The 12,801-nt window shown below is 34.8% G+C and overlaps 2 protein-coding genes across 2 annotated transcripts in view; one reads left to right on the top strand and one right to left on the bottom strand.

Annotated features, from left to right (window-relative positions):
• Positions 1–6,038, top strand: part of LOC585618 (ubiquitin carboxyl-terminal hydrolase 34) — an 85,986-nt gene extending 79,948 nt beyond the window's left edge. The window contains exon 78 of the mRNA XM_030998700.1: positions 758–6,038. Coding sequence (XP_030854560.1) covers positions 758–1,269 — 512 coding nt within the window. The 3' untranslated portion in view covers positions 1,270–6,038. The remainder of the gene's footprint in view (positions 1–757) is intronic.
• A 1,655-nt stretch (positions 6,039–7,693) lies between these two features.
• Positions 7,694–12,446, bottom strand: LOC583623 (cation channel sperm-associated protein subunit gamma 1-like). The gene is made up of 6 exons (XM_030999322.1): positions 12,300–12,446; positions 11,803–11,962; positions 10,455–10,743; positions 9,314–9,512; positions 8,823–8,897; positions 7,694–8,223 (listed from the first exon to the last, which is right to left on the bottom strand). The coding sequence occupies exons 1-6, from the start codon at positions 12,436–12,438 to the stop codon at positions 8,114–8,116; spliced, it is 972 nt and encodes a 323-aa protein (XP_030855182.1). The 5' UTR covers positions 12,439–12,446; the 3' UTR covers positions 7,694–8,113.
• Between the last annotated feature and the right edge of the window lie 355 nt (positions 12,447–12,801).

Here is a 12,801-nt window from a genome sequence, read left to right as displayed (position 1 = left end):
TCCAACCAGGCTTCTATTGGTAAATCAATAATGATAAATCAAAATCGATTTTAGCAACTGTCCACCAAAAAAAGCATATTCTGTTGATGATAAAGTGCCTATAAATAAACGTAAAACACAATTAGCAAAATGTGTATACAGTACTTTATTTGTTTTTAGATAAAGACAATTATTGGCTGGCCTTTCTAAATTTGTGTCTTTAAAAAATTGGGAACCCATATGTAATTAAATCCAAATGTCTCACAAATTGTGAAGTTCTTCATGTCTTGTGGTGTGGGGTGCGCAAACGTGTAAAACAGTGAATACATGTTTAAATATGCAAAATAATGGATGTGTATGTGCTCAGCCCTTGAAAAATACAAGTGAAGACAAAAATGTTTTCCTACCTGTTTTTAATGTTGAAGTTAATTTAAGAAAACATAAGGACATATTAAGAAAAATTGAGGTAGAAGATACCATACAATTAATAATAATATTGAATTGCTTTTCTTTCGTAAGATACAAGGGTATATCTTGCTGACTACTGGAATATGCTTGAGATATACCCTTGTTTCCCACTCAAGGCCATTCAATATTATATGAATGTACTTTGGTCTTAACTACATGTTTAATCTTAATTTTACATATTTCTTACATGTTAAGATCTCGAGGGCAGATATTGACATGTGTTCAAGGAATCCTTCAAATCAATCCTTGTTTTCCTGTTTATCTTTGTTCTTCTGAAAAGTTAACTGACCTTCTCTTTTCTGTTTTCTAGATGACAGTATACCAAGCAAGAGGCGGCGTCTCAGCCAAGACATGAAGCATCCACAAAAGGACCAAAAAGGAGACTCACAAACCTTGAAAGCGGGAGCTGTGAAAGTTCCAAAGAAAGAAAGCGACATCCAAGACTCTGACAATACCGAGAGTAGAAAAGCACCGATAGTCAAGGAGGTTAAAAGCAGCAAAAAGAGAACTGCGAGTGAATCGCTTGACGGGAGAGTTGAAGATGGAGAGGATGATGCTAAAGTGCCGCAATCGCCTGATGTGCCGTCGGGAAGCCCACAACCTCCATTGCTGTCACCTCGGTCACCCACGGAGGCTCCAGGACCGTCTGCTGCCTCGCCCACAGGCCAGAGTGCTGCTGGCCCATCAACGCCTGCAAGGGGGCAGGAATCAAGATTAGTAGGACCCAAGCCACGCAAACAAGATCCGATTGGTGCTTTCATCAAGAGTCTGGAACTCCTCATTAGCTTTCTCAAAGACCGTAGTGACAGTTCACCGACTTGAGGTTTGTTAGACGGAGATGCATTTGTTGGAGACGTTTGAGGATCATTTTGGACAATCCTGCCTTGGTCTGCTGTTAGGACGGACAGTCATGTGATGTATCCTATAACAAAAATCGGTGTATGCCATCCCAAATGGCCTACTTATAATGGATTTGTCCTCTTTCTGTTGGAAGATCAATATCTTTGTCACTATTAGGATTCCATGTGTTATGGTCATCCTGGAGACTGGTGACCCCTCACTCACTGCCCACAAGATATGAAGTCACTCATTATGACAGTTCAGTGGGTGAGAGAAAAGGAAAGACTGGTTGCTTTTTAATCAGTAATTATAAAGAGGTGCACACGGATCATTGAAGCGTCGTGAGGATCATTTATTTTTTACTTACATTTTGTTTCGTGAGAATTTTTATTTTCTTGAGAGATCGGTATCGGAGAGCCCCCATGCAGAGCTTGCCAAATTGGCAACAAGTATCAAAAGAAAGAGTGACGGACTTTAAAGATCCTATGTCAAGATTGCACACGAGTCAAAACATGTACCAATGGCTGTTAATGTTGAGAAGATTGGAAAAGAAGTTTCACAAATATTCATCACAAATTGTGGAGGTCTTCATGATTTATGAATTTTGTTTTTTTATATCACATAGTTTTTCTCTTTTTTTCAGAGAAAAAAATTGGCAAACGAAGAAAGCACAATTTTGCTGCATTGTAATAATTTTTTACTTCATCTGCCCGGGAGATGATTAAGAAATAGAGTCTAAACTGTGCTCGGCTCAGATGCAAATGATTCTGAGTATGTCCATGTGTGAAATAGATCATTTATTTATTGATTGATGAAATATTTGTTTCAAAATAATTTGAATACTTATGCATACAACATCCACATAGTTCTGTTTTTATCAAATTGCATCAAATTGCATCAGAAAAAACTAAGTGAGTTTAGACAAAACAGCATTTGGCAGGATATTGATTGCTGATCTTCTCTTCCGTGTCCCAACAATTAATCCCTGTACATGATGTGGCAGCTACATCTTTGAAATGCATGTATGATATGTCAGGTAGACCTGCAGTGTTTGGTTGGGGCTTGCACTTTGTCTAAGCAAAAGTTGTATGTTGCAATATCTTTATTCATCTTCTGCCGCTTTCACTCCATCCAGTCTTCAGATGTAGATAGATTTCTCTGCCCTGTCTGAAAATATAAATTTGGAAAAGGAAAAAGCTTGTGTCAAACCTTATCTTTTTGGAACATGATATGAATTTGTATGTGCTTTCTAAATATAACATGTAAAGAGATGCTGGTAATAATTGCAACTTTTGATATATTATTTAGACTATGATTTGGTAACACTTGCATTTTTCTTATTTATAAGGTATTGATTTCCTAAAGTTCTGTCCCCTATTGTGCTTTTTTTTAAAACCTAAATAAATATGATCATTATTGATGTTATCACATATATTTTCTCAGCTGAATATGACAAATATTTGGGTGTTATTAGTAAAATAGTAGTATTAAGATGTAGTATTATAGGAACCAGAACTGTACTAATAATATGTTGATTTAACACCCCTGAAGTTCTTTAATAGAATGCAGGAAAATCTCTTTGTTGATGTTACTGTAGTAATGTTATACTTATAATATACCTTGAATTTGCCATGTCTTTATAAGAATATGTGCTTAGTTTGTGCCGTGTGCCAAGAAATGCTGGTGATGTGAGCATGTAATGCATATCTAGATGTTACAATATCTTTAAATGCCATGAAAGATAAAATTCTGGTGCTACTTTCTTCTCCCCATTCTTTTCAATGGTTCATTTGAATTTCTTTAATGTTTTGCGAAATGTAGCGACTGTGTCTGCACATGTAATGTAGTAAAAGTTTTCATTTTGATTAAGAGAAGTTACCGAGATTCCCAAAAGTACATTTTTTTTCTTTCCGTCCGTCCAGCTCGTAATGAAAAGGCCACAAACAAATTGCAAAGGAGAAGTCTGTTCGTCTGCTTGTTCAAATGAAAAAAATATCTCTCTACAGAAAATTCTCCACTTTGTAAAATTTGATGAGGGTTTTATTACATACCATGTCATCAATTAACAAAACTTGTTGTAGTACTGGGTCTCAAGATATTAAGTATTTACTGCAAAGACTAAGATTATTTGAATTTTTTTATTATGTGGATGTAGTTATTAGTAAGTTGGCATCTGTAAGTTTATGTGCCTTAAAATGGTTTGAAAGAAAATAATGAAGTCAATGTAAAGTCTGATGTTATTATGTCTATATGGGATATAAGTGATGTGCACTCTTTCTGTTTGCATCCAGTCTAATGTCTATGCATTGTTTTAACCATACATATTGATTATATCAATGATTAATTTTTCTTTGTTTTTAAGAGAGGAGTTAAAGAGAGACTGTCAAGTGGATGGAAAGTGACTACAACGTAATTAATTCCTTGCTCTGCGACTGACTTAGATTCTTTAGCTTATAGTGCTTCCAGTGGGGTTGCCTATCGCATGGGTTGATTAAAAATCACATTTTTAAAGTTAATGGCCTGTATTTTACTCAAATCTCAACTCGCTGCTGGGTTTAAGCTCATTCTGAAGTCAAATTTAACAAAAAGTAGGTAGATCAAGGTTTTAGTTCTCCTTTTGGTCACATGACTTTAAATAGTCTCGGACCTCAAGTGTTTTGATTTGATTGAATGCAGGCCTCTGGCTTTTGATTTTATATGGGTCTGATATGGATATTGTTTTGCAACTGGTTTGGGGTGTTGAAAGTGAATTATCCAATTTAACAATATGAGAGATGGGTGTTTAAAAAAGTACAACTTATTCTCAATTAGGTTTGAACCCATTACCAACATGAATGAGATGGTTCTTGTATGAAGCTAGGGGGGGGGGGGGGATAGAATGTGCTATTCAACGGTTTTAGAGTTTGCGGATGTGCTTGTATCACTGTATCTTCTAAGCTGTATAGATCTTACCATGTAAAAACATACCATATTCTTTTAACTGATTGTGCTCATCCTGATTCTTCTATTTCACCAAGATGAATATGGATATAATCTGTCATAAAAGTGAGATTAAGTTTTCCCTGATTCTTTTTTTACAGAAAGCCTATATCCTATCAAAAGAACATGGAAGTGTTTGTCGCACAATATTTTTTTTTTTTCTAGAACATTCCAACTATGAAATCACTCTAAGTCTGTTATCTTGATGTATTTACTCATTTTCTATCTCTCTCTACAAGAATAGTAAATAATTGAAAAAAATCTTTAACTTATTTATCAAGAGATTAAAGATGTAATGGTAGGCTCAAGGTTCTTTAGAACGTGTCTCATCCTCCACAAAATGTCATACCATCTACGCTAAAGGACTAGTAGTTTAAAGCAAAAACCTAGTTATAGAAATTAGTTACATGCAATAACTTTTTTGGGCTGAACAGTTTTCATAAACATTTCATATTCATAGCCATCCCATAATGTCTAATCATCAGTATGACTGATATTGTACCATTTAAAAACAGTTAAGATAGAACATGGAGATAGATATTTGTTAAAGCCCTCTGCCAACTCAAGTGATATAATTTTGTATGCCACCTGTATGGACAGCACACAACTTTGGCTGCCTGAAAAAATGTCCTTATTATATACATGTTTAACAGCAGTGACTATCTTGAGGATAAATGCAAATGAAACGAATTATATTGCCGTTTATGAAACTAATCAAATTAATATGGTGTTGTTCGTAACTGAAGAAGAAGTTTAAGCAAGTAAAACGTGATACTTTCATTTCATTACTGGCATCAAAGGGAATCAATGACTAAAAGTATTTGCTCTGAATGTTTTGGGTTAAATACCAGTGACTGTATTTGAGATGTCAGCTTCAATATTACATCAGTAAAGAGAAATTCAAGGTTAGATACTATTGTAGATGAAAGGAAAAGCAATTATGCGAGTGCATTACATGTGTAGTTGATGCTCCCACGTGCACTGGCACAGAAGTTAACTTTTGTGCAGACATGGAAATGAAATCATTCTTTCCCTTTTGCTCTGTAATCTTTAATGATTTGAAAGTGTGTGTCTTTTTATTGGGGGTAGGGGTGGTGCTGATTTTATGTTTTTTAACAATATACAAATAAGTTTTTCAAGTGATTAATCCTCTATAATCCAGCTGTTTCTTTAAAATCCATTTTTACAGAACAAAGGACCAGTAAGTACTTTCAATATTGCACAAAAGAAAATAGAATTATGAAGTGAAGGATAGATAAAAACTAGTTACATTTTCTTACAAACAAATGCATGGTGCTAGACCAAAACGTCTTGAAGGGTTAACATCATAAGTTTTTGTGAATCTGGATTGTGTATGAGATTCACAAAAGTTTTTTGCAAACGAAAAGTTAGTAGTACTGTAGAATACATTTATTTTGATGAACATGGATCACAATTTGATACCATGCTTTTAAGTGTTCTTTCATTTGGATTCTTTTGACGAAAGAGAGGAGTTATTAAGAAAGAAAATGGAAAGGTCTTGTTCATTGCAATGTCGTGGTGAAGTTTGTATTTTTTTTCCTCCATACATTGCAAAATATACAACACTGCGATCTGCGAATTCTTGTACAGTTATTGCCTGCGTATTTAAGTGATATGAATATAGATGGTGAAAGATGCGAGAGTTATGGTTCGTATGCACTGCACTTAAAACTTGTGGCTCTCTCGAAAATGTTTTAAAATGAAATGTGTCTATTGAATAAACTCGCTTTATTGCAACAATGAAAAAACAATTTTAAGAGAGTGAAGCGGTTCATTTTGTGTGTGAATATCGTGTTTATAAATCCATTTGTAAGTTAATTTGTCCAAGAGATAGAGGTTACTCTAAACACACTTCACAGTTCCAATTTGTATCCGACAACTCAAATCAGCATGTGGAAAGTATTGATATGGGAATTATGTTCTTGTTTCTTACTACGCTGAATTAGCTACACATTTGGAAATGATAAGTGCACAAACTTGGGAATGTTGAGCTCCTGTTTAATGTGTACTCACAGCTCAGCCATTCTATGAAACAGGAGATATCGAGGGGTCAGTGACACAAAGACGTAACTCCATTTTGAGAAAAAGTGGTTTATGTGTCGCTGAGCACTTGGGCCTTAAAGTCTATGTTTCACTAGCTATTGACCTCAATGGGGTGTTGGCCGAGTTGAGCCTTTTTGTTTCCTGGAAAGCCCACATTTTTCTGAACATTTTGATATCAAATACTCATTTTGGCAAAATATGGAGTTACGTCTTTGTGTCACTGAACCCTCTTCTTTTTTTTTTTTTTAAACATAGAAATAGGGACAGCCTTTGAATAGCACAGATCTCTGAATGATTTATAAATTATAGCATTGTAATATGAAGAAGAAGATAAAATGACAATTTCTGTTTTCTTCCATTTGATGGATAACTTTATTTTTTGTACAAATCTGTGCATATATTTACATATTTACACCATGACCATGCAGATACCTGTAATGTACAAGTCCAAATGATAAAATTCATCACATTACATTGAAACATTTCTTCAAAATGGAGCACTAAAATGGTAATAATAAAAAAGGAATTTAATTCAAGTGATTGCATTATGACTGAATTACATACAGTTTAACAACAAAATTTAAAGGGTTTCGACTTCCAATTCTTCAAGCTTTCATTCCTAGCTTCATGAAATGCACATGACATCAGCTAGTTATGCTAAAACGTGCATCCTCCTTCATTACTGTTACACATAAATCAATATAGACCACAAACAAACGTGTATGCATAAACCCAGTTAGTATCATTTTGTCTTCAATTCACTAGTTAACCCTTTATAGATGTAGTTCTATGTAAGTTCATCATGAGGTGTAGCTAAAATCTTTTCCTCTTATGTAAACTTATCAGTGGATAAGATTGTACAAACGTTCAGAAATTTCCCGTAGCTTTTAGAGTAGTAAAAGACAAAGGCTATCAAAACGAATTTAATCAGGATCTCTGGGATTTACAATCCCTATATAAATGAATTTACTCGTCCTCAGAATCAGGTCAAATTCTCAGATTGCAGTCCATATCTATAAGCACAATATAGTAGAAAAGTAAAGTTGCCTGTTCTTAGCAGCCCAAAACATGATTGTTCTGTGGAAAACTCTGTTCTCTGCCTTGCTTACAAGGCATACTACATGTAGTTAGTTCAATAGTTAAAAGGTGACAGTTTCACATCTTAATCTGTGGTTAAAGCCCTTCTGCACTAGTTTGGCCAGGAGGGTTTAGACCTCCCTGTATGGTCACTGACAGGTGGTTATCTCATCAAATCAGCTGCAATTAATAAAAGAAAAAGGGGACCATGGGAGACCAATGGTCACCGATTAGTCATTGTTTGCTATATAGAGGGCGCAAGTGGCTATAAGTAGTGCAGTGGGGCTTTAAAAGGTGACAGTTTCACATCTGATCTTAATCTGTGGTTAAAGATTACAGATTGGTGAAAATGTTAACCTTTCAACATGTCCATTCATTTAGGATAGCTTGAATCCTCTCATCAACGTGGTCGAGGTTCCGATCAGTGCTTCTTTTTTTTACTTTTACACTAGGGTAATTCATTTTTGAGGTAGAAAGTAAATTTCAATTCTACTGACAATTTTTCCACCTCGCACAAAAGGAATTAATATCTTGATATTGGCAAGGCAATGTTTGTTGCTCTCGATACCTAACAGGAAGATATTGATTATCTATTGGGTCTATCAAAGAGATAGCAGATTTGAGAGTACTGCTTCAAAACCATCAGTTTTATCTCTCGACATCAGTAATATAAAAAGTTGCATGAAACTATTTACAAAACAAGACATCACGTTTTTGATCGATCTAGAATGTTTGATGACACGGAGCGATGGTGGAGGCTGTTTGTTCTATGCCTTGACGAGTCCATGTTTCCTGTGTATTCTAATTCATCATATTCTGAAATGAGCAATGATGAATATGAAGGATTGTTGAGTTCTTAAATCATGAAATTAGCCAGAAATGAACCGTTACAAAGTCGCTTGAAACAAAAATCATGGTTCAAACATCAATGATAACATGTATCTAAAATATCATTTTGTCAAGCTGTACATCTTGTTCCTGGTATCGGTATGTAAGTTGTTTTGCTATGAAATATTTCAATAAAAAAGTACATATTTACAAACATAATTATCTATAAAAATGAAATTATCAACAAACTACATTACTATGAACATAAAGAACCTTGGAAGTATTATGCACTATATGAAACTTTGTTTATTTATTATCATTATTATTTTTCTTGCCCTCTGAAAAATTTGAATTTATTCAGATGAAAAAAACAACACTTTTATTCCAAGCCATTTATTACAGATTACAGGTTTATTGCACCATAAACAAAAGGAGAAGACGAATTGGAAGAGGACAGAAGACAGATGCATGTATAAGAGACGTGTTTAAAAAATGTATATAATTTCCCAATATTAAGTTTATTTGTACAAGTCAGACTTTTGTATGATTATAGTTATTCTTTTGAACTATAACATGATGTAACTTACCATCTAGAGGGAAGCCATAATAATCTTCATCATTTTTTACTAATCTCTCAATGACAGTGCTTGTTGTGGATAATCCTGAATTATCATAAATGGAAAAAGAAGGAAAAAAAAGGCTAGATAAAGATAAAATATAAATAAAGATATTTATTGTGAAATTTCTCGGCAAAGCAATTCAACGTTACATAGCACTTTATAAGACGACAAAATAAGACGAGACCGATTGTAAAAAAAGTTCCCTGAAATTACTAGAAATATTGTTCTACAGCTGTTTTCCTCTTCAATTTTACTGATTTACCCTAGCTTTTAAATGTTTGACTTTGATATTAAGCTGCCCATGATGTGACCCTGATCTGTATTGATCTCCATAGTTGCTTCTTTTTTTTTTAGGGTGGGCGCAAGATATGTGTTTTTTCTCCAACATGGGTTCAAATTATTACTAATGGTAATTTACCCTTTGGCTAATTATGTTCCGCACAGAACGTTTGACTTACCGATTGGCCTATGAGCTATACCTTCCCTGTAGTGTACTTCCAGCTCTATCTCCTCCGATGAATCGCTGCTGACCGGTACAACCCTCCGAGTACGGTCACGTCTAGTGCAGGAGGCCTTCAAGCGATTCCACAAGCGCCTTTCCTTGTAGTTGCATACAATGAAGAGGCAGACAACCAGTATGGTGACCACAAAAGACCACTGCAAGGAGATGGAAAAGGAAAAGGCAGAGAGGAGGAGGGAAAGGAGAGGGAGAGGGAAAAGGAGAGGAAGAGGGAAAAGGAGGAGAGTGAGAGTGAGAGGGAGAGGGAGAGGTAAAAGATTGTGAATGACACAAGAAGTTAGATGAGAGAGTATATATTCTTTTTATCTATTTTATTCCGATAATTAAACGGGATTGCTTATTTAAGCATTGAGATATGAAAGCTGTATACAGAATAAAGTGTTCAAATCCTTAAAATAATTTGTGTCAAATGAAAAGTAAGTTACCTAAACAATTGTCTAAACCGTAAATTGGACTGATGGTATAAATGTGGTTACAATTCGTGAAAATTAGAGATTGAAAGAAATACAGTTGAGAAATGAGAAGAGGTGTACAATATGCATTATAGCATTTGTGAAATATCCAATGAGAGAACGTAAAGTAATGATAAAATGAGAGAAAGGTACCTTCTGGCTCCTACAATGACACAGCTTGGATTCTCATCGTACGTATTCATGGGTTTACTTTTCATTTGTGATTTAGTTCTTTAACATGTCTGACTAATTAGAAGGTACAATATATTCCTTCTTTTGTAATTGGTTTTCATTCCATTTTTAGGACAAAGAAATCATGAAATTGCTAGTTACATACTGTAGGATATCAAAATACGGTACTCCAATAAAGTATTCTATAATGACATCCAGCACTTACCTCAACAATAATCACTTACCCCCACAATAATCACTTACCACAACAATATAATCACTTACCACAGCAATAATCACTTACCACAACAATAATCACTTACCACAACAATAATCATTTACCACAACAATAATCACTTACCACAACAATAATCACTTACCACAACAATAATCACTTACCACAACAATAATCACTTACCACAACAATAATCATTTACCACAACAATAATCACTTACCACAACAATTAACACTGCGCTCTTGCTCCCAATATCCATGCCATGCACATGCACAACAAACTGCAGATCGTATTGGCAGTAGGTTGAGTCTGTATCAACCCCATGGTTTGACATCTCAATGAGGAAATAGTACTCGGGACTGCGTAGAAGTTTGCTCGGTGGGACGTCAGAGCAGGGGGATCCCCCTTTGCAGACCCACTTGATGGTGTTGTTGTGGAGAGAGTATACAGGGATGGAGTCGTTTATTATGCTCTCTACCTTGACAGGCTGCAATATACGTGATCCAGATCTACGCGGAATCCAATGAAAAACAATTTAAATAATAATAATAATATACCATACTTATATAGCGCATATCACAATATTTCTCTATGCGCTTTAAGAAAGAGTACGAAGGAAAGATGGATAGAGTAACAGAAGAGTGAGATATGCTCAACATACTTCCTCTCGTTATCATTGGAAAGTATTTTTGAAAAGTAATGTTTTAAGAAAAGTCTTAAAGTTGTCAACAGTACCATAATTTGTTAGATTTCCCAGTAGTTTATTCCAAAATTCAGCCAATGCAACCTAAAAAGAGCAGGATATGATTATCATGTCAACAATTCAGTTTTCTGATCAAATCACAAAAATTTATACTTGTATTAACCTGACCAGACTTGCCGGCACTAGCTGAAGCATGAACGATGATCATATTGATACCTATACTTGCCACAAATGTATTAGACTTATATAAGTTTCTTACATTCAGGCAGGCAGTTTGAAATGAATTTAGTATTACAAAGGAGATCGAGGCATACATGTATGATAAAAATTCTCAAGCTCATTTACCCATATCACTTTCTTATTTTAATAATAATAATCATTCAATCACATACAATCAACAATAATTTCAAGAATTGTAGAATGAATGTAAAATTCCCTTGGTTTTTCAGTAATTCAATATTCCGTTTCAAATTAGCAATAAAAAGACAAAAGCAAATGAAGTACAATAGCAAAAAGCAATAATGCATGAGTAAGGTAGCAATTAAGCCAGGAAGAAAGATGTCCATATATATAATGCTTATCATACATCTGGGAGGTGTTTCACAAACACTAAGATCGACTTTAAGTTGGACTTAACTATGGCGGCTGTTCATGCCACTGGTTGCTCTCACTATTGGTCTCTCAATTATGATCTTTAGATAATATTTTTTTCTCAAATAATGAACTATCAACAAATGTAAATTCTGTAGATTTGTCACCATAGGAATGGTTAGAAGATCTAGTGGCATGAATGGTCTGCCATAGAAGAACTTAAAGTCAATCTTAGTCTGTGTGAAACACCCCTAGATGGGATTAGTTTACTTACATATCTAAGTTATTATATCTTTGCTGCTCTTCGGGTGTAAAGAGAACAATATCCTCTTCACTTGAATGGCTCCCACCCAGCACAGTCAGAGTGTAGAGGCCTTCAAAGAGACTAGCTTCTCCTGTCGTGAAATCCACAACCTTGAACATTGGACGGAACGCTGATCAAAAACAACAAAAGGTGTTGTCAATGTGACAATGATTTTCACTATTATTATAGCAATCAAGATAAGTCACACAAAAAACTGAAAAATCACACCAAAACTGAATTAAAAATATTAAAAAGAACAAACGTTTAAGAGCTAATACCAAATAAGACAATTATAATGTGACAATCATTTTCATTATTGTAGCAATCAAGATAAATCACACCAAAACTGAATTAGAAAGATTAAAAAGAATAAACGTTTAGGAGCAACACCAGATGGGTCATTTTTATGTCCTGACTAGTAGCACCATTGCAACAAGGATAGGTTTTACAAAATACAATCTTCTCACCATCATGATAATGCAGGCAAGGTCTGTTTTCCTTCACAATAGGACAGTCATAGTAGAAAGTCGTTTGAAGGACGTCAATGCTGAGCTGGAGATCAAAGACTAGCTTCCTTCCGGGTGGACATCCAAGCATGATGTCCATCGTGTAGATACCCTTCAAGATCAGTCAAGATAATACAGAGAAATCATGACATTTTTGTCTTGTCTCCTTTTTTAATTCTTCCAAACATCACTGGTTTTAAAAAATGTTAAGTGTATTTACGCATTACAGGGGGGGGGGGGGCTGCATTGTAACACATCGTGAAAGCATGAGAAAAGACAGTCATGTGACACAATATTCATTTAGCTGCATGCACTTGTCATCAGTGACAAATGACGTTTTTTGTTATAAGCTACTGAAATCCTTGCTTCTGATTGATTATCATCAGATTTGTCACTGATTTTAGTAATTTGTCATTGAAATAAGGCTTTGTGAAATGGGTCCCTGGTCTATTCTGCATTGTAA

Source organism: Strongylocentrotus purpuratus, unplaced genomic scaffold (genome assembly GCF_000002235.5).
Source record: "Strongylocentrotus purpuratus isolate Spur 01 unplaced genomic scaffold, Spur_5.0 spur5_scaffold_5, whole genome shotgun sequence".
In the NCBI taxonomy this organism is placed as follows: Eukaryota; Metazoa; Echinodermata; class Echinoidea; order Camarodonta; family Strongylocentrotidae; genus Strongylocentrotus; species Strongylocentrotus purpuratus.
This window is presented reverse-complemented; position numbering and strand designations above follow the sequence as displayed.

Coding starts and splice junctions, on each gene's coding strand:
- LOC583623 (XM_030999322.1), bottom strand. CDS start 12,438: ATGGACATCATGCTTGGATGTCCACCCGGAAGGAAGCTAGTCTTTGAT. Junction 8,898..9,313: donor TATAGCTCATAGGCCAATCG/GTAAGTCAAACG, acceptor ATGATAATTCAG/GATTATCCACAACAAGCACT. Junction 8,224..8,822: donor TTATGGCTTCCCTCTAGATG/GTAAGTTACATC, acceptor TGCTCATTTCAG/AATATGATGAATTAGAATAC.